This window comes from Hippopotamus amphibius, chromosome 3 (assembly GCF_030028045.1).
Source record: "Hippopotamus amphibius kiboko isolate mHipAmp2 chromosome 3, mHipAmp2.hap2, whole genome shotgun sequence".
NCBI lineage: Eukaryota > Metazoa > Chordata > Mammalia > Artiodactyla > Hippopotamidae > Hippopotamus > Hippopotamus amphibius.
Window position 1 is genome coordinate 98,983,953 of NC_080188.1, and position 21,696 is coordinate 99,005,648.

General features: G+C 50.2%; 1 protein-coding gene across 5 annotated transcripts in view; it reads left to right on the forward strand.

Annotated features, from left to right (window-relative positions):
- Positions 1-322: 322 nt before the first annotated feature.
- The window catches only part of AP2A2 (adaptor related protein complex 2 subunit alpha 2), a 66,103-nt gene continuing 44,729 nt past the window's right edge, over positions 323-21,696 (forward strand). For 3 of the 5 annotated variants that reach the window (XR_009052611.1, XM_057726814.1, XM_057726815.1), the window contains exons 1-2: positions 6,498-6,526; positions 14,278-14,350. Coding sequence is in view for 4 of the 5 variants with exons in the window: in XM_057726814.1 (XP_057582797.1) it covers positions 6,521-6,526; positions 14,278-14,350 (79 nt within the window). In the remaining variant the exon portion in view is untranslated. Of the gene's footprint in view, positions 523-6,497; positions 6,527-14,277; positions 14,351-21,696 lie in introns of those variants that run through there. The other 2 variants (XM_057726817.1, XM_057726818.1) reach the window with 1 other exon arrangement.

A 21,696-nucleotide genomic window follows, 5' to 3' on the forward strand; every position in this document is an offset into this window, starting at 1 on the left:
CTGGGCTAGGGGGGGCGGTGAGAGGTTGGGGGGGGGTCGGGGCGCTGGCGTCAGGGTGGAACTCAGGGTGGTGGAGATTCCGCGCGGCGGAGCCCGGGGGTGGTGGCCAGGGCGGCGGCGGCCCGGGACACGCGAACCCGCAGCCCCTAGCGCGGCCCCGCCCGCGGCGGCGGTCTCCACGGCAGCCCCGCGCCTGCCTTGACGCGCCCGCCGCCGACGTGCTCGCCCCCGCGCCCCGGCCGCTGTGTGTGGCCGCGCGAGCGAGCGTGCGCGAGACTGCGAGCGTGCGTGCGTGCGCGCGCGCGGCGGCGGCGGCCCCGAAAGCGGCGCTGGAGCCTGGGGCGGCTGGGCTGAGGCGGCTCCTCCCCGCTCCCGCTCGCGCTGCCCGCCGCCCGCCGCCCGCCGCCCGCTCCTCCTCCAGGCCCGCCAGCCCAGGCCGCTCCCCGGGCCCGAAGATGCCGGCCGTGTCGAAGGGGGACGGGATGCGGGGCCTGGCGGTCTTCATCTCGGACATCCGCAACTGTGAGTGGCCGGGCGCCGGGCCCGGGCTGCGGGGGGCGGGAGCGCAGCCGGGGGTGAAGGGCTGGCAGGTCGGGCCTTCGGGAGCCGGGGCGCGGAGCTGGCCGGCGGGGGTCCGGGCGGTGGGGGCGGGGGTCCGGGGGCTGGGATTCGGGGGTTGTGGGCGGGGGTCCGGGGGTTGGGGACAGGGTTCCCGGGGCTGGGGACAGGGGCCCAGGGGTTGTAGGCGGGGGTCCGGGGGTTGGGGACAGGAGTCTGGAGGTTGGGGGCAGGAGTCCGGAGCCGGGGTTCCGGGGGTTGTGGGCGGGGGGCTGGGGGCTGGGGGCGGGGGTCCGGGGCGGGGACCTGGCGGGCGAAGGGCTGGTGGGGAGCGAGGTGAGGACCTGGCCGTGGGGGCGTGCGGGGGTCCGGGGTGCAAAGGAGCGGGCGGCGTTCTGCACCCGCGCCGGGGGCTGTGGGCATCTCTGAGGGGCTTCTGGCGAAGGCGCCCCTCCCCAGCATGATGTCATCTCGAGCAGTCGGCCGGTCTTTCTAGCAATGGAGCGTTTAACCCAGCGTTTTCCAAAAGAGCGTGGATTTTCACTGAGGGTGGGAATAGAGAAAGCCGCGTCTTGCCCGGGAAGCAGCTCCTTGACCCGGGTTCTGGCGGCTTGTTAGGTCCTGATTAAAATGACTTGCTCCCGAGAGGGTCTGGACACCGGGCTGTGGGGGGCGGGATGGCTTAGGGGAACGGCTGCTCTGCCCGTTGTCTCTGATGAGGGACAGCGTTCTCAGCGACACGCGTCCCGTCAGAGTGGAAAAATCCACACCAAAAGGTGAGACGGCCCGGGAGGCCCTTGGGTGCACCGTTGGTCCACCAAGGCATTTTTGACTTTGGTGTGCAGAAATTCCTTTTGGTTTTCAGGTAGCATCCCCTTTATTTGATTAAAAGAAAATAAGCCCACAGCTACTTTTCTGTCTGGCTGTATTTCTTGTTTGTTGTCTACCAAACGTTTGTGGATTTCAGTGCCTGAGGTTTACTGCACATTTTAAAGAACGCTTGTAACTTCATCTGGTACATGCTGTTGTCCTGAACCCTCCCTCAATCCCGGCGCCTCCTTAAGATTGGGATGGAGGACCCAGACTGGAAGGTTAGATTTCTGTTCCTTCCCTTTCTGTGCAAGAAGTCTGTGTGGAAACACCCTGAGGTTGTGCTTTTGCAGGTGGGGCAGTATCCTTTCTCTCTTCCTTTGCTGTGTAATGTGATTTCCTGGACAGCAGTGTTCACGATCGTGATGCATGTTGTAAAGCTAAGTGTACACGTGCTGCTGCTTCAGCTGCCCCTTGGGCACAGCCGCTGTAAATTAGCCGTGATGTCTGTCCTTCCGTTTTTGAAGAAAATTGCACTGGACAGGTCACTGAGATTGAAACCCATTTTTTCAGTTTTGTGGACTGATCATCTGTGCACTAGACGTGTGCAATGCTGGGTGTGCCACAGAGCGGGGCCTCGGCTTGTCAGCTGAGTGTATACAGGCTTTCTCCAGCCCTGTGCTGTGGTCTTTGGGGCTGATCACTGGTTGTGTGGAGCTGTCCTGGGCTTTGCAACATCCCGGGCCTCTGCTTTCTAAATGCTTCATGATGACAGCCAAAAATGTTTCCAGCTGTTGCCCTGCGGGGGCCCCCCCCCCCCCAAACCAGTGGTGTAGACCAGAATAAGACAGGTCTTCCTTGAGGGAGCGTCTGTAGGAAGACGTGCCTAATCCTTTGGAGGGCGGGAGGTGGCAGCAGGTCTCTATTTGGCAGAGGCCCCCTCCTCAGAACCAGCTTTCCCACCCCACACCTGTTACCCCCTCATCAGCCGTGGCACTGTCCTCTTCCCTCAGAGCAGCATCACCAGTTCGTAGCTCTGTGCCCCCCACCCCCCAGGCCCCATGGGTTGAGGGCCACGTCTGCCTGGTGTGGTGTCTGGCCACCTGGAGGGTGAGGAGGCAGTGCTGATTAGGGGCCTGCACTGGCTAGAGGGCCCCGCGGGCCAGGGCGGGGCACCCAGCTGGGAGGAGGAGCAGGTCTGCCCCGAGCTGCTCTGAGCCCAGCCCTCAGTGGCCGGGAGGGGGGCCTGCTGCCCCTGCCCGCCGGCGCTGCTTTCCTGGGGCCAGGGTGAGCCAGGGCGCCGGGCTCTGTGGGGAGAGGGCGGCCACAGCTCAGGCTTCTCCAGCCACGCGGCGGGTGGATTTGCAGCTGAGATATCACTGAAGCGTCTCAGCTCTGAAATCGCAGCTCCCTTTCCCTTTCCGCAGACGTAGCCTCTCCACTGTGCCCGCAGGAGCTGGCCCCAGGGTTGCGCCTGGCTGTGGGGTCCGCTGCAGTGGGTGGGCGGGCTGGGAGCGCCGCGCCTCTTGCGCTGGCGGCCGTGAACGTTCTCCAGGGTTTGAAAGGTGCCGTGTGCTCGTGGTCCATGGGGCTTTGTGGCTCAGGTAGTGAACCAGTTCAGTGCCTCAAAAGTTAACTTGGTCCTTTCGCACCAGCCTCAACCGGCTGAGTCTGGCTGCCCTGAGTTCGGTGTGTGGGAGTTAATGAACTGTTTCTTTCACTGGGTTTTTAATTGGCATTAAAAAGATTCTAATCCTTTTATTTAGTCCCAGTTTCAAAATAACTCTTTATTTTTAAATAAATACAGAGTCACAGGATTGCAAAGAAATAGACAGTCCACCTCCTCTAAGGTGGACATCTCTCATGACAGTACAGCTTCAACACCAGGAAACTGACACTGGTGCAGTCTGCCAGGCGTAGTCACGTTTCTTTGGTGTTGTATGCACTGCCATGTGCATGCGCGTGTGTGTATGTGTGTAGATTTGTGTACTTTTTTTTTTTTTGGCCTCGCGGCTTGCGGGTCTTAGATCCCCGACCAGGGATTGAACCCGTGCCCTTGGCAGTGAGGGCTCAGAGTCCTAACCACTGGACCCTCAGGTCTGTGTGCTTTTATCACATACAGCTTCACGTAACCCCACGTCAGTGAAGATACAGAGCTGTTTCACCATCACAAAGCCCTCTTGTGCTCCACTGTATAGTCAGCCCCTGCCCACTAATCTGTTCTCCATCTCTAGTCACCTCTCAAGGATGTCGTGTGAGTGAAACTGCAGTATGTGACCTGTTGAGATTGGCTTTTCTCACTCAGCAATTCCTGGAGGTCCATCCATTCAAGCAGTGGAGTCAAAATGAAAGAACTGCTGCAGTTGGGAAAATGATAGTTATTTGCTATGTATTCAGTTGTTTTGGAACTTCTGTTTGCTTTTACACATGTGGTAGTTTCAGCAGAGGAGCTTTAGGCATTGCCACTGATGTACCAATATGAGAATGTTGCTGAGAATGTGGAATGCTGCTGAAAATGTCGAAATTGACTGCAGAGTAACCAGGACTGCGCTGGAGAGGGAGAAGTGATAGGTCTCTATTCTTGTGGGACCAGTCACGTTGCCGGTGGGCAGGAAATTGCCATTTATTCCTCCAAGCACGTGGTGGCGGGGGCTGGGGCTGCACTGATGAATCGAGACACTTCCATGGCCCTTGGAGGCATTTTATTTAATCCCTCCAGGCACTCACTCAAGTGAAGGGATTCAAGTGGGCAGACGTAATTAGCCATTTGGCAAAAAACAATTTCCCATGTTCTTAGAGAAAGCATGCAGTTTTGCTGCAGGCGCAGTGATAAACTAGTAGGGTAACTGTCAGTGCTCTGCTCACGGCGGTCGGTCGCCGCAAAACTTGATCCCCTCTGCTTCTGTTAACTTTGTTGAAACTGGGCACTCCTTTGAATTATATTTTAGCATGACTTAAGTTTAAAAAATTTTGCTTGTTTGTAAAATTCCATTTGTTATGAGTCATAAATTGGACATGGAGAAACTGAACATAAAAATTTTAATTTAGCTTAAACTTCAGTGTAAAAGTGAAACATAGGGTTGGCACTTGATTTTCCTGTGTAGTAGTAAAGATCAGAATCGGAGATTGTCAGTCTGCTTTTTAACGTTTAAAGATTTAAAAAAAATTAAGGTTCATTTTCGTCTTGTCTGTACATTTAAAAAATGCTGACTTTTTGAAAAAAGCGCTCTTCTTGCATATTTTCTTTTGCACTCTTATGCATAATTTATATTCCTTAGAAACCGATTTAGGAAGTATGTGATGAGGCTCGGGGAGGGGCGGACCTCCAGGCTTGGGGAGGAAGGAAGGCTTTGGTCTGGTTGGATGTCTCTGCCAAGGCTGGCAGTTGCTGCTTCTGGGAAATACCTGTGTGTTCTTCCCTGTGCTTCCCTTCTGGCGCCTCTGAAGGGGGTTCACTCTCTTTCTCTCATGAGACGTTGAAATGTCCTGGTGACAAGTGTTTTCTCATGCCAGATACTCAGTGTTACTTCTCTTTCCTCTTAAAATGATTTTTACTTTGTTTGTTTTGGCAATGACATGTGTCAGAATTTTTGTAGTTGTGGAATTATTGGAAAGGCTGTCTTTGTGGGATTAAATGGCATTTCTTGGCTTTAAAAAAATCGAATAGAGTCAGACCCAAGGGTAAGGTTCAGGAGTGCTGTGGGAAAAGGCGTTTTGTGTTAATGTGACCAGAGAGAGGGGTCTGAATAGCAGGGGGGAGCTCTGAATAGCAGGGGCTCTGGGTTCCTTGAATATCACTTGCAGGTTCTTGGGCTCGAGGCTGGCCTCGCTTGGCTGAGATTTCAAAACTTCTAAGCCTCCAAGGATGGAAAGTCTTTTTGTGAGTCTGGCAAACTCGTCTGGCTCTGCGCTGCCGCAAAGCTGTGTGGTCCCCTCCCCGTGAGTGGGCCTCCGGGATGCCTGGGGGCTGTGGCCCATGGTCATGTGCTGGGGTGGCATCTGGGCCTGTCGTGGGACATACTAATGGGGTTCTGAGGAATGGAGCCCCCGCCTCCTGAGGGGCTTGCAGGTAGACAAGCAGGCAGACAGGGCAGGAGGTGAGTTCCCGCCTGCATCTGTTTCGAGTACCTCTGGTGTTCAGGACTCCCGAGTGCAGCGTGAGGTGAGGGGATGTGCAGGCAGACTGGAGGAGGTGGGTCCTTGCCCTGAGGGAGCTCCCCAGTTTGGAGGTGGGGTGGTCCTAGAGGGAGGGCAAAGGGCATAATAAAGGGACACAGGGGCTTGGACATCCACAAAAGGTAGTTCACGTCCACCTTGGAATGCTTCCTGTTTGCCTGAGGCCTTGTCCAGTGTTCTTTTCCGGTGAAGCATGTCTGGTCTGCCCTCCCCAGCCTGTTCTCTGTGATGAAATGAATGGAGGAATGCACCCCTCCCATCCGGCCCCCCCCCCCCCCCCCCCCCCCCGCTCTGGTCAGCACTGGGGTTGGATATGGACTCCGCGTTGGGAGTTAGGAAGTTGATGGCTTCTGTCAGCCTCTGGTGGGTGCAGCATGGAGTAAGTTAAGTGACTTTGCTGCCAGTTTCACAAAATAAATGAAATGATACTCATTAAGAAAACAGGAATGAACAATTTTCACTAGATCACATGACATCTGAGATGTCAGATTGCAAAACCGTGTTTACTGATTTTGGCATTTGCCTTCTTCAGAGTCTTCCTGACTTTAGGATGAAAGTTGACACTGTTGAAATGTCATGAAGAGCAGTGAGTCGTTTTATTAGGAAGAGAATTTCAGGATGGGTTCAAGTGGGCGTTCCCTCGTGGAGGTGGGAGCTGAGGCTGTGTGGGGAGATTGGCCTTGCCCTCTGCTGGAGAGAGGGCTGTAGGGGTTCCGCCAAGACGCAGAGAGTAAAGAGCACGTAAGGAGGAAGCGGCACTGGCACCGTTTTAAAACAGCGCCTTGGAGACCGACTTGGGAAGAGGACCAAGAAGGGTGTGGGGATGGCGCTGTGTGGCGCCACAGGGGAGAGGTGAGGCCCAGCCTCGCCCCACGTGCTGTCATTGCCCTCGGGATATAGTCTCTGCCCTGCCCGCCTTCACTTCCTTCAGCACGGTTGGCAGAGGAGGAAGGCCAGGACTCACAGCCACCTCGTGATGGGGGTGAGGGCAGTGGGGTCACAGAGGCTTCTGTGGGAGCTGCCATGGAAGATGGGGCAGTGGGAGGCACGCAGGTGGGGGGTGGGCCTGTGATCTGTCCCTTGGGGTTTGTGTGAGTGGGGGTGCCACAGGTTTAAGCGGGGCGGTGATGTGCCTGCAGCGGCCCAGTGCCCCAGGAAGAGAGGAACGTCTTTGTGGTGAAGCCGACGTCCCCTTCCCTGGCTCGGTTCTGGCCCGTGGAGCTCCCTGAGCCTCTTGGTGCCTCAGGAAGCAGAGAGTGTCTGGCTGACTGCTGGATGTGTTCAGTAAGGCAGAAACTTCTGATCGGGGGTTTGGGTCATATCCCGATTCTGTCCCTTTTCTGTCTCACTTTTGCAAATTGTAGCCCTACCCAGTCTGGAATCCTCACTTTGCCCCAAACTTAAACCTAGTGAGGGAATTCCCTGGCGGTCCAGTGGTTAGGACTCTGTGCTTTCACTGCTGAGGGCCTGGGTTCGATCCTTGGTCAGGGAACTAAGGTCTTGCAAGCCGTGCAGCGCGGCCAAAAAACAAAAACAAGAAACAGAACCCCAGTGAGACTTGCAGTGGTTTTGCGTTCACCCGCTGCTTGTATTCAGGATGTTCCCATGTGTGGCTCTTCCCACCTACCCCCATCTGCAGGGTTGCTTAGAAGCATGGAGACCAGAATCCAGATTGGGTGACTTGGCTTGTATTTTGCATTGCAAGGTCTTTCCCCCCCCAACAGAAGGGTGTGGTGAGGATTAGTTACTTAGTACTTAGAGTACCCTGAGCTCCTTAGGGCAGGTGGTGCTGTGTGGGGATTTGTGTTTTGCTTTCTCTGTGGCTGGCCTTCCTTTGTGTGATGGGGTTGAAAGCAATTATGTGTTTCTGTTGCAGTTTAAACAGCACTGAGAAAGGGCACTACGTTGATGTTGAACAGTCTTTTAAAGCACAGTAGAAGAAACAGAGCAAGAAAATGAGTATTTTGGAATACTTTTGGATTGCATTTATTGCTGTTGAAAAATACAGCTCGGTAGCTTTTGTCCTGTGTGTGTGTGTGGGGGGGGGGGGGGTTCTTGTATGGTACAAGCAGATCAGAACCTTCTTTGGAACCTCACTGTGTCTGAGAACGCAAGCGCCCTGTGGTGGAGCGCAGACTGCGCCGGGAGCCTGCCGAGCCCTCCTTCCCTGGAGCGCGACCTCACAGCCTCCGCGGCATCAGTCCATTAGCTTGTGGCTTCTGTCCCGCTCGCTTGCTCCCTGGCTCAGACTTCCGTCGCCTGCTCCTTAGCTCCAGCGTGAGCTGTCCTTGCCTGGAGTAGCACACCCAGCTTTCCGTAGCCCCGAGATGGAGGAAGGGGGAGGCCTCCGGAGGGACCCTGAGCCTTTCTGAGGTGGTCTCCACGGGGCGGGGCCGCAGATCCCTTGCTTCTGGGGCCACCTGAACTGTCTCATGGGAAAGCTGATCACAGAGGGACAGGAGGTGCTCTTCTTTTGGCGCTGACGTCTGCCTGGTGTGCAGCTTCTGATGTAGCATATGCTGTAGGTCTAATATAAATCTGCTTTATAAGTAGCCAAGAAAACTCTGTTTTTCGTATTATGTTCTTGCTGTTTAGCTGTAATTTTGATACAACCCCAAGAGTAAAGGGTGTTTTGAAGGTATTTCAAAATTTATTTCTTTATTTTTCTGGATTCTATTTTTTGACATAATTGTTTATTTTCAGTCATGCATTTGAGAAATCTGCTGGGTGCCCATTGTGTGCCAGGCATTATTTTAGGTGCCGGGGATTCAGTGCTTACCCACATGGACAGAATCCCTATGCTTTCCGAAACCTAAATTCTTGTGAGGGTAGACAAATGACAGGATGGATTTTCCTCACCTATTTGTCTGTCTCCTCTCTCAAGAGTGTGCCTTCCAGCCTCCTGTGCTGTCTCCTCACTTCAGGGACACCTCTGGGCTCCTTTGCTGTCTCCTCTCCTTAGCAGTGAGTTGGGCAGTGGTAAGGCTCCTCCTGTTTGTTTCCTGTCTCTCAGTGATCACTGTCTTCCATGGTCTGTTGTCCAGAGTCTGAAATCTATTGTTTCATATAACTTTGTTCAGGTTTTTAGTTGCCTAAGGTGGGAGGGTAAATCCTGTCCTGGTTTCTGGCTAGTAGGTTTTGGGGAGAGATGTTGAGAATGCAGTTAGATAGCCAAGACTGGAATTCAGAGGCAGGGTCTGGGCCAGAGGTAAGAGTGGCTGCATTGTTTCTAGGTAGCATTTGAAACCACAGACTGGGAAGCTGACCTGGGAAGCTGACTGAGGGAGTGGAAATCATCACAAGCACTTCACCTGTGTTCACACATCTGATCTTTGTGCTGACACTTTACAGCAGGTATTGAGATGCTCCCTGTTTTATGGAGGAGGGAGCTGAGGCCCAGGAGCCCAAGGCAGTGTCCCTGAAGTGGTCAAGCGAGGACCCAGACCCAGGCTGCTGGGCTCCAGGTCTTTCCTCGGAACCACAGTGCAGAGCCAGCTGTCCAGGTGGATGGCCAGAGCTCCAGACATGCCAGCCGTAAGCAGCCGGAACCAGTGGGGGGTGGGGGTGGGGCTGGTCTGATGGGTCACAGGAGAGGACTGAGCAGGGCTGAGCCTGAGAGGGTGGTTTGCAGGAGAAGAACTGGGAAACAGGAGTCTCAGCTCCCTCAGAGCTTTGCTGTAAAGAAGTGGTGGCGCAGAGGGTGGGGCGGGTTAGTGCTCTGTGGCTGCTCTGACCCAGGAGCGTGGTTTAGCAGCACACAGCGGCAGTCATGTAGCATCTCGTGTTCTGTGGGTCAGAAGCGGGCACAGCCTGGCAGCAGGGCGTTATGCCCAAGTCTCCCAGGCTGAAACCAAGGTGTCAGCAGAGCTGCAGTCCCTTCTGGAGACTCTGCAGGTGATGTGACTCCTCTTCCACATTCCTTCTCCCCCTGGACCCTCCCCGAGCCCCTCTGGTGAATCCCTCTCCAGAGCTGGGGCTCCCTGACCGCTCCCTCCAGGCAGGGAGAGCCTGTGCTCAGAGGGCTTTTGCAATAAGATTGGGTGGCTTCCATGACCCGGGGTCATTCCCCTGTCTTACTGACGTCTGCAGAGTTCCTTTTGCCAGGGAAGGTAGCTCACGGGATCCTAGTATTGGGGTGTGAGTATCTTTGGGGGGGCGTTCTACCTGTCACAGTAGGGTCCACAACGCTTTTTTAAGATTCATTCATTTGTTCAACAAATTACTGGGTGTCTATTTTACGCAGTGAGCAAAAAAAACATGTGTGCCCTCATGTGGCTTACATTCTAGGGAGGTAGAGGTAAAATAAGGATAATAAACTGTGCATTTCATACTATACGAAGGGGGAAACAAAGGGAAAAATACAAGGGGGTTGCAATTTAGATAGGGTCGCTGGGGATCTGGTGTCCCTGGAGTGCTGGTGGACGGTGGCGGGGGTTGGAGGGGTGCGAGCCAGGCTGGGCAGCAGAGGAGGGCTTACCCGTGGGGAGAGTTCCTGACTGCTTTGCCTCCCCACCTCCTAGGGGTCCTCACCTTTCTACCCTGGTTCAGAGCCTCCTTAACCGTCTCCCCTCCTCTTCTCAACCAGTGAGTGGGGAGGGGGAGGGGGCGTTGGAGGCAGCCCTGGGAAGAGCTGGCAGGGCCTCCCTGGCTTCACACATGGGGCCAGCGCAGTGGCTGGGGGGTGTTGCCAGGAACGCTCAGACTCGGCCACGAGTTGGATTCAGCAGGGGGGGTGGTTTTGCCAGCAAGTGCTCAGCTCGGGGAGAAGGGTCGGGCTTGGTTTATGTGTGGGGATTGAGGCTGGCTAAGAGGGGGTGAGGATGGGGAGCGGGACAGAGAGAGGGTGGGTCATAAGTCTGGGGCGGGGCAGTGGGCTTCAGAGTTTGCTTACCTGACCTAGTGAGCTGAAAGGATGGGGCCATGCGGTCCTTGCCGTGGAGTGTGGGGAGGGTGGCTTTTGGAGCGGTGGCTCTGGCGGGGACCAGATCTTCTGAGGAGCCAAGGTCAGGGCCCGTGGGTTGAGCGGGTCATTCGTCTCGGTATGGCGGGGAGCGGGATAGGGTTATAACAAGTACTTGGGCAGGTCTTCCCGTTTATGTTCATTTTTGTTATTTTCTTGTCCTCAGTTAAGTGTTTAAAAAAATGAAAAAAATTAAAATCAAGAATGCAGTTTAAGAAGTTGACCCTCATCTCATTCCCCCATTCCTAAACCTCGGAGTCAATTATTTTCATTTTATATCCCTCTCTTCTCATATTTACTTAAAAAATGTGATTATTTATTATAAATTGCATGTTAAATTACATACCATTCATGGGCATTTTTCCCCATTTAGTCATTATTTATTGACCTCTTACTGTGGAAATTGAGGATTTAACTTACCTAAGTTTTCCTTTTCCCATTCTCTAATAGGTTACAATATTTCATCTCATTAATCTATCGCATTTAACTAATGTCTGAAAATATTCTTCTTAGCTGAGAATAATGGTTTGACTCTTTTTTTAACTGAAGGATATTTGATTTACAGTGTGGTGTTAATTTCTGCTGTAGAGCAGAGTGACTCAGTTAGACATGTATATTGTTTTCCACTATGGTTCATTACAGGGTATTGCATACAGTTCCCTGTGCTGTTCTGGGGTGGGGCCTGGGCCTGAGCATCTCACAAAGTGCCCAGGGGATTCCCTTTAGTAGTGGGTTGGGACCCTTGTCGAGGCCAACCACTCCCACCGTGCCTGGAGAAACAGTCCTTCCCTGGTGCGTCTGCTGAGCACCACTGTGTGCCTGGGGCATGGGCCCCTGTGGCAGCCCAGGGCCCTTGGTGTTTATCCATTCTATATATAATAGTTTGCCTCTGCTAATACTAAACTCCCAACCTATCCCTCCCCAGCTCCTCTCCCTCTTGGCAACCACTAGTCTGTTCTCTGTGTGACTCTTTCTGTTTTGTAAATAAGTTAATTTGTGTCATAGTTTAGGTTCCAGATATGTGATATCATATGGTACTTGTCTTTCTCTTTTTGGCGTATTTCACTTAGTAAGATAATCTCTAGTTGCATCCATGTTGCTGCACGTGGCATTATTTCATTCTTTTTTATAGCCGAGTGGTATTCCATTGTGTATATATACACACACCTTTTTTATCTGATGGTTCAACTTTACTTTCTTTGGAATTAGCTGTTGCCCTTTTTTTTTCTTTTTCTTTTCTTTCTTTGGTCTGTGCTATGTGGCTTGTTGGATCTTAGTTGCCCGAACAGGGATTGAACCCAGACCCTCAGCACAGAGTCCTAACCACTGGACCACCAGGGAATTTCCTTAGCTGTTGCCTCTGGCTTTGCTTACCTTTTACTGCACCTGTTGCTCTTCAGCCCCAAGCTTTTGGATATGACTGTAAGATCCCCCTTAATGTGGTTGGACGCAGCAGGTGGCCTCTCAGTGCCTCCTTCCCCCATGGGAACACCCTTCCTGAGTGGTCAGTTCTGTTGTCTTCTGGACAGGTTGTTGCTTACTGCCCTCTGGGGACTTCCTGTCACGTAGCCCTGAGGGTCTTTTCTCTGGCTGGACCCCTGTTCTTTGGAGTCCGCCTGTCTGTCTTCTGGGCTTGTGTTTGTTTACACTCGGTTTGGTGGTGCACGTCTTTTGTGCACGTGAGAAAGAGTGCATAGGAGGTAAAATTGTTTTGAGGTTTTGCATTTTTGAAAAAAAAAGTATTTTTTACCTTCATACTTAATTAAGAATTCGGCTTGGGTGGAATTCTAGACTGGAAGTAACTTTTCCTCAGTTTTGAAGGCCTGGCTCCACTCTTAGCTCCTGGTGGTTTGAAATGGTAACGTGCTGTGCCCAGACCTGGCGTTCAGTGGTTGTGTTCATTCTGGAAATTCATGTCCTGCGGGTTTGGGGAAATGTTTTTGTTTTATTTTCTTTGATAATTTTTTTCCACTTTCTCCTTTTTCACTAATCTTCTAATAATAGTTGAAATGTGGACTGCTTGGCTTACATTTTCTTACCCTTTTATCTCTCATCCTCCATTGCTTTGTCTCTGTGGTATTCTGTCTTCTGAGACTCTCAACTTTGTAATCCAGCCCTTTTGAATTTTTCTCTCTCCTATCACTTTTACAATTTGAGGGCTTTCTTTTTTTTTTAATTGAACTATAGTTGATTTACAGTGTTGTGTTAGTTTCTGGTATACAGCAAAGTGATTCATATATATATATATTCTTTTTCATATTCTTCTCCATCGTAGGTATTACAGTATATTGAGTATAGTTCCCTGTGCTGTACGGTAGGACCTTGTTGTTTATCTATTTTGTACATAGTAGTTTGTATCTGCTCATCCCAAACTCCTCATTTATCTATCACCCCCTCTTCTCACCTTCCCCCTTTGATAATCATAAGTCTGTTCTCTGTGTCTGCGAGTCTATTTTTGTTTTGTAAGTAAGTTCATTTGTGTCATATTTTAAATTCCACATATAAGTAACACCATGTGATATTTGTCTTTCTATGTCCAAGTTACTTCATTTAGTATGATAATCTCTAAGTCTAGCCACGTTGCTGTAAATGGCGTTATTTCATTCTTTTTCATGGCTGAGTAGTATTCCATTGTGTATATATACCACATATATACCCGTTCTTCTGCTGATGGACACTTGGGTCGTTCCCGTGTCCTGGCTGTTGTGAATAGTGCTGCTGTGAGCTTGGGGTGCAAGTGTCTTTTCAAATTAGAGTTTTCTCTGGATTTATGCCCAGGAGTGGGCTGGCTGGGTCACATGGTAACTGCTCTCCATAGTGGCTGCACCAGTTTACATTCCCATCAGCAGTGGAGGAGGCTTGTTCCTTTTCTCTACATTTTTTTTTTTTTTTTTGCCTGCATGGGTGGCATGTGGTGGCATGTGGGATCTTAGTTCCCTAACCAGGGGACCAGGGATTGAACCCGCACACCTTGCATTGGAATAGCAGAGTCTCAACCACTGGACCACCAGGGATGTCCCCCTTTTCTCCACATTTTGAGGGCTTTCTCTCTCTTTTTAAAAAAAAAAAAAATTATTTATTTATTTATTGGTCTGTTGCTGTACACGGGCTTTCTCTAGTTGTGGTGAGCTTGTGGTGAGCAGGGGCTACTCTTCATTGGGGTGTAAGGGCTTCTCATTGTAGTGGCTTCTCGTGGAGCACAGACTCTAGGCTTGTGGGCTTCAGTAGTTGTGGCACATGGGCTCAATAGTTGTGGCTCGCAGGCTCTAGAGCACAGGCTCAGTAGTTGTGGTGTACGGGCTTAGTTGCTTCATGGCATGTGGGATCTTCCCTGACCAGGGCTTGAACCCGTGTCCCCTGCATTGTCAAGCGGATTCTTAACCACTGTGCCACCAGGGAAGCCCGTCTGTTTTATATATAGTAGTGTGTGTGTGTTAGTCCCAAACTCCTAACTTACCCCTCCCTGCCCCCCTTGAGGGCTTTCTTATTGTCTGAGTGCTCCTTTTCTGGTGGCATCTGGTTCTTAAAGCTGTATTTTCTTTTATTTACGTAAGACTATTGATTGTTTTGGAGCCTCCTTCTCTACAAAGCCTCTTTGCTCTGAATTCTTTTTCTATGGGTGTGTTTTGCTCTCTGGCTCGTGCCCTGAGACCATCCTGGATGTCTGGTGGTCAGTGTCTGTCCACTCACATGGACCAGTGTCGGCCAGCATGGGCAGGGCTTCGGCGGAGGCCTCGCTGTGTGGTGATGGGCGAGGGGTCTCTGTTTCACAGGGGGAAACTGCGTGTCAGTCGTCTTCTCCGTCTTGTTCAGAAGAAGTCCCAGGCCCCTCTCCTGCTCAGTGGGGTAGGTGAGTGTGGGGAGCCTGCTGCCATTGTTCTGGGCGTGGGTGTCTCACTGTTCAGGGCATCCGTCATTCAGTTGTGTTTCTCCGAGTGCGGAGCCTCGCCCCAGCACGCGCTGGTGTCACCAGGCCTAGAACTCCTGTGTCCCTGCATTTCCAGAGGCTGGGCCTGCTGTCTTCTGCTGGGATTCGGGGTGTAGGCAGCCTGGCTCTGGGGTCTGGTGGAGGGGCCCGCTGCTCCTTCTGTAGACGTCCAGCCCGGCCTCCTGACAGCCGCCTCCTGAGGTGCCTGGCGCCTCCCATCCCCGAGGCTTTTCAAGCTCTGATGGGGACGGTTTGCTTGTTACTGCTTTTCCCTCCTGCGGGCAGCTGGGTTCTGGTGTGCTCTGTTAGGCTGAGTCGGTTAACCACTTGGCCATGTCTTTCCAGCGTCCAAAGTTGTTGTGGTGACTGCTCTTGTCATACAGTTTTCTCCTTTTAAATAAGTTTCTGACTAATTTTATATATTACATACACGTGCACACATGCGTGCGCACACCCACCATGCGGACCTTCACAGCCTTCGTGGCCATCGTTTATACTTTGGGTTAACCACTCCTTGAGGGAAAGTCTTGGGAGAGAATAATTTGACGTTTTGCACTTTTACCTTCTAATTCCTAAGTGGCGCAATAATACCTTTTATTATTAAATTAATTTGGGTGGGTGGTTCTCACTACACAGCTTGTTTGGCATGAGTTTCTAAGTAGAATTTTAAAGAGAACATATGACCGAGGCACTTATTCTATTTTTTTAAAAAGTTATCTGTTTATTGGCTGTATTGGGTCTTCGTTGCTACACGCAGGCTTTCTCTAGTTGTGATGAGCGGGGCTACTCTTCGTTGTGGTGTGTGGGCTCCTCATTGTGGTGGCTTCTCTTGCTGGAGCATGGGTTCTAGGCGTGCGGGCTTGAGTAGTTGTGTTACATAGGCTCAGTAGTTGTGGCTTGTGGGCTCTAGAGCACAGGCTCAGTAGTTGTGGCGCACGGGCTTAGTTGCTCCGTGGCATGTGGGGTCTTCCTGGTCCAGGGATGGAACCCATGTCCCCTGCATTGCCAGGCAGGTTCTTACCCACTGCGCCACCAGGGACGTCCCACCTTATTCTAGTTCTTACTTGAGGCAGGCAAGCAGGGCGGGCCTTGTCCTCTGTTAACAGAACACTGCAGTTTGTATTTTTGCACACTTACCGTAAGGTTCAGTTTGCAGGGCCCTGAGACCCAGAAATGAAAGCAGGGGAGAAAGGTGTCTGATAGGATTTTGCTCCATTGACACGGTCTGTGTCATGAGGCAGGGTCTTGCCGGTAGTGGAGCGTGGGGAATGGAAACTTGTCTGTGTGCTTACGGGTCCTGTCGTGGTGATGATGAGCCAGCCCAGGAGAGTTGGGATGCCTGCCTTTTCCAGAGAGTCACTTCAAACCCTGGCCCCGAATGTCTAAAAACAGAAATGTGTTTAGAATATGATTCATCATGGTGGAGGATGAAATGGAGACTACCTTAGGTAGGGTGTTCATAAAAGGCCTCTCTGAGGACGCAGCATGTGAGCTGGGTCCTGAGGGGAGAGGAGTTCGGGGTAGTTGAGGGCTAGTCCTGCTTCAGGACCTGAAAGTCCAGTGTAGTGGAGCATTGTGCGTGAGAAGGAGAGGAGCAGAAAGGAGCCAGGTTGCTGGGCTTTGGAAGCCCTTCCCTGGCAGGAAACCTGAGCTTCTCTTAGGTCTCATGTAGGAGGGGGCTGAAAAGAATCAGGTGAGTGACAGGTCTACCTATATGTGAAGATCACCCTGGCTTCTAGGAGGAAGTAAGTTGGAGGAGGAAGCTGAAAGTTCTTACAGTCCAGACAAGAGATGTTGATGATGGGGAGAGTATTCTTCCGGAGGAAAAATGGACAAGACTCACCAATAGGATGGATGAGAGGGAGAGGGAGGCCCTCGAAGGAGAGTTTTCTGTTGGAGCTGAAAACATCACTGCATTGGTGGCAATTCCGGTGCTCAGTAAATGCTCGTTGTTTCCTGCCTGCGTTGCTTGAAAGCTCTCGGGGCAGTTTCCAGATGTCTGCTGCTGTCGTGCAGCATGCACGCTCTGCTGGGCGTGCATGCCTCACCAGGTGTCTATTGAGCACCTACTGAATGCCAGGGACTGTAGCAGTGAATAAAACACACAGCACTGCCTCCTCCTGTGGAGCTCACATTCTGGTGGATGGAGACAGAAAATAAGAAGAAAATCATATCGTATGTTAGAAGACACTAAGTACCAGAGAGAAACATTAAGGAAAGAAGGTGATGGGGAACACAGGGCTGTGGGTTTTCAACTTCAAATAGTGGGGCCAGGATTGGTCTTGCTTTGAAAGTAACAGTTGAGCAAAGACTTGAAGGCAGTGGGTCATGTAGAAATTGGGGGGGGGGGTGGCGGGTACATCTTAGACAGAGGGAACAGGAAGTACAAAGGCCTTCATGGGGGGAAGATAACCGGTGTATGGAGGAAATAGCAGGAGACCATGTGTCTGCAGCAAAGCAAGCCAAGAAGAAGGTTAGGTAGGAGGTTAGGTTGGGGGTATTGAAGGTGGGGCGACAGGTGGCACAGGGCCTTGTGTAGAGTGTTGTAAAGGTCGTGGCTGTTTTTCTCTCACATGCTAAACATTGAAGATAATGAGACGATTTCTTTCCTCGGAGTAGCTCAGGCCCTTGTAATGCAGCGTGGTAAGTGCATGAGAGGAGTGGTGAAAATGAGGGATGATCAGCTCAGTAGGGTGAGCTGCAGGTGGTCAGGAGAGGGTGGTTGGGCATGGTGGCACAGGGCAATGCCTGGGTCAGGGCTGGCTGAGCTGACAGGGTGGTAGGGGGTGATCCATGAAAGGGGGGAGCACCGTGCGTTACACTGCAGAGGCACGAGTGGTGGTGGGACACACTCGAGGAGTCGTGGGTGGTTGCTGGGGTGAGCATTGCCTGCTGGGTGGAGGGATGTGGCAGGAGAGCAAGGTGGGAGAAGCAGTCCAAAGCCAGGTCATGGGGAACCTCCTCTGTGGGATGTGGCCTATTGACATATCTTAAACAGGAGAGTGACACTATACAATTTATTTTTTAATTAGTAGAATAGTAATTTTGAATGCAAAGGATGGATTTTCTTTTAAAATATTTATTTATTTGGTTTTGCTGGGTCTTAGTTGCAGCAGGCAGGCTCCTTAGTTGTGGCATGCAAACTCTTAGTTGCAGCATGCATGTGGGATCTACTTCCCTGACCAGGGATTGAACCTGGGCCCCCTGTATTAGGAACGCGGAGTCGTAACTGCTGTGCCACTAGAGAAGTCCCAATAAAGGATGGATTTTAGACTAGGCTCAAAGGCAGGAAAACCAGTTAGGAAAAGATTGATTACTCTGGTCTAGAGGAGATGGCTAGGGTCTGAAACAAGGCAGTAGGAGTGGAATGTAGGGGTGAATTTGGAGATAAAAAATCAGAATTGACAGGAGGCATGAATGGTAAAGTACTTTTTACTCATAATGGCTTTGACTGTATAGCAGAAATGTCCTTTGGTAAGAATGGTGGCATGAGGACCTCTGTAAATCTACCCCTACATAAAAGCAGTGAAAACACTGGTAAAAATGGTCAAAGTCAACTTTGTTGGAACTCTGGAAATGAACCAGAAGTTGACATAATCTCAGGAAGATTTATTCAGGAAACACTGCTGAACCTCTGAATTGACCTGCTGTCTTTCTCCTCTCCCATGTTCTGTGGCAGCGTAGAAAGCCATCAGCCATACAGCCATGGTAGCTGTGAAAACCAGCAGCCTAGCAGCCACTGGAAGGGACAGATAAGATTTGGAACCCCTCGGAAGTCCTCTTCTCAGAGCATTGTTTCTCGTTGACTGGCCTTGCAGCTCTCTGGAAAAGCCCCATTTGCAGAGCTGTCATTATTTGGTCTCACTGGGAAGAGCCCTACCCTTAGTGTCTTTGTGGCATATGATCAGTGGCAGTTAATATCACATTTGGGGGCAAAGATATTAGAAGAAAGATATGAAGAATGACATGCCATTAGGGGGCTTTGAAAAGCTCTCATAGATTTCTGTGGATCTTGAAGGCTGCACAGAGGCAGGACTGTGTGTATGCCTTGGAAAGACTTGAGAGGGCCCCAGTCTCTCACTTCTGTCTAATCTTAAGTCCCTGCACAAATAAGAAGTGAAGGCAGAGGCACAGTTATAACTACCTGAGTGTGGAAGGTGTGCCTCAGCACACACACAGTTCCTTGGCAGTGTCTGGGACAGTTACTCGTTCAGTGCATTTAAGGAAATTCCTGACCAGTCATTAACTGACCACTAAGCTAACTGAGCAAAGACTCATAGTAGCTTTAAACTATAGGGAATTGCAGACTTTATAGAACTAGTTCAGGAAGGTCACTAAACAGAAACCAGTAGCAACAGCAGTCCCTGGGGAGGGGCGGTCTGCGTTCCAGGGTAGGTGCAGTGCATTATCTGCAATGCCAGTTTCCAGTAAGAATGTACAAGACACACAAAGACACAGGAAAAAAGTAGTCAACAGAAACTGTCCTTGAAAGGGTCCAGATGTTGGAGTCAGTAATACTAGACAAGGACTTTAAATTGGCTATTATAAATGTGTTCTAAGAACTAAAAGAAACTGTCTAAGTAATTAATGTATGAGAATGGTAACTCACCAGGTAGAAGCTATCAATAAAAAGGTAGAAATTATTAAAAAAAAAAAAACAGATAGAAATTCTGGAGTTAAAAATACAATAACTATGAAAAATAAAATAACTATGAAAGAAATGAATTCACTAGAGGGGCTCAACAGTAGATTTGAACTCACAGAAGAAAGAAATCAATGAATTTGGGAATAGGTTTGTTAATATAATTAAGATCTCTATTAAGGTAAGTACAGATCCAGTCTGAGGAATGGAAAGTAAAAAGAACAAAGAAAAATGAACAGAGCCTGGGAGACCTGTGGGACACCATTAAGTATACCGATACACCAATAATTGGAAAGAATATTTGAAGACATAAACTCCCCAAATTTGGTGACAACCATTAATCTCCGTATCCAAGATGACCTCCAAATAGGATAAACTCAAGGAGATCAGTACTTAGATGCATCATAGTTAAAGGGTTAAAAGGCAAAGACAAAGGAAAAATCTTTTTCTTTAGTCGTGCCACGAAGCTTGTGGGATCTTAGTTTCCCGACCAGGGATGGAACCTGGGTACTTGTCAGTGAAAGCACAGAGTCCTAACCACTGGACTGCCAGGGAGCTCCCTAAAATTAAGTTTGTATTAATCAAACTAGATCGTTTTAAGTTAAGTGTTAAAAATAATAGTAAAAGAAGGGAATTGAAATGGTGCATTGAAAAGTACTTCTTAATGCAAAAGAAGACGTATAGAAAACATAGCAAAATGGTAGGTATAAATCCTACCTTATCAGTAACTATCTTAAATGTAAATGGATTAAACCCTTGAATTAAAAGGCAGAGATTGGCAGAATGGGTTAAAAACAACATGAACCAATTAAATGCTTTCTTCAAAAGACATTATAGATTAAAAGACACAAACAAAGATACAAGTGAAATGAAGAAAAATGATGTGTCTTGCAAGTAGTAACCAGAAGAGAGCTGGAGTGGCTATGCTAATCTCAGACAAAATAGACTTTAAGACAAAATTTGTTACTAGAGACGTGGAAGAACATTTTACAATGGTAAAGGGTCAATCCCTCAAGAAAATATATCAGTTCTTTTTCTTTCCTTTTTTTTTTTGGCCCTGCTGTGCAGCTTGTGGGATCTTAGCTCCCTGACCAGAAATTGAACCCAGTCCCATGGCAGTGAAAGTGCCGAGTCCTAACCACTGGACTGCTGGAACTCCCAGTTCTAAACATTTTTTTTTTTTGAAAGGTTTCTTTTCTTTTATTTGTTTTTATTTAATTTTTTTTTATTGGCTGCATTGGCTCTTTGTTACTGCTCGTGGGCTTTCTCTAGTTGCGGAGAGCAGGGGCTACTCTACGTTGTGGTGCGCATGCTTCTCATTGTGGTGGTTTCTCTTGTGGAGCACAGGCTCTAGTCATGCGGGCTTCAGTAGCTGCAGCACGTGGGCTCAGTAGTTGTGACTCACGGGCTCTAGAGCACAGGCTCAGTAGTTGTGACACATGGGCTTAGTTGCTCTAAGGCATGTGGGATCTTCCCAGCCCAGGGCTCGAACCCGTGTCCCCTGCATAGGCAGGCGGATTCTTAATCACTGCGTCACCAGGGAAGCCTGAGAAGTGTTTCTTGATTGCGAGAGTGCCAACCAAGAAGATGGGCGACATAGGCTTGTCTTGAATCCATCTTCCTGGCTGGCCGGGGCATAAGGTTTTTAAAGGTATCATTGGGGGTGAGGGCTGCAGGGGGCGTGAATTTCTTCTGACTGGTTGGTAGTGTTTCAGAAATCTCAATCACCAGCCTCTGACCCCAGCCAGTCTGGGGTCTCCATGCTTGTCCTCAGCATGTTGTCACCATCCTCTGCCTGGGTGGGGAGTCTTAGTTCCCAGAGTATCCTTCCTGCCCAGGGGATGGGGGAGTGGGTAGAAACGCTGCACGGTGAGTTGGGGGTGAGGTCCCAGTGACAACCATGAATCCTGAGTTGGTCCCTGAAACATCCCCCGCTCCCTGCATCAAGCTGAGCAGAAGGTGAGTGAGGTCTCTGTCCGAGGGTCCTCCATGCTGTGGCCTGTAGGCTGTGGTAGGTTTCAGGCAGGGAAGTCCATGGCCCCCGGGGTGGTGGCGGCGGTGGGGGGGGGGGGGTGGGGGGTGGGGGGTGGGGAGAGGAGGCAGCCTTTAAAGGCATGTGCTAGCTGGCAGGCAGCAGTACCAGACCTGGCTTTCCTTTAGAAAAGTCCCAGCTGTTGGCAGAGACAGAATTATACCTAATAACAGAACCTCAAAATATATGAAGCAAAATATGTGAATAATTGAAGGGAGAAATAGACGCTTCAACAGTAATAGTTGGAGACTTCAATACCATGCTTTCAGTGAGAGATACAAATAGACAGAAGATCAGCAATGAATAGAAGACTTGAACAACACTGTAAGTCAATTAGACTTAACAGACGTCTAGACTGCCCCACCCAGCAAGAGCAGAATATACACGTTTTTCTCAAATGCACATGGAACATTCTTCAGAAGAGACTGTATGTTAAGCTATAAAAAACAAACAAAAAGCCTCAATAAATTTAAAAGGATTGAAATCATACAAAGTGTGTCTGCCAACCACAATGGAATGAAATTAGAACCAGTAACAGGAGGAAATTTGGGAAATTCACAAATACGTGGAAATCAAACACCCTCCTAAAT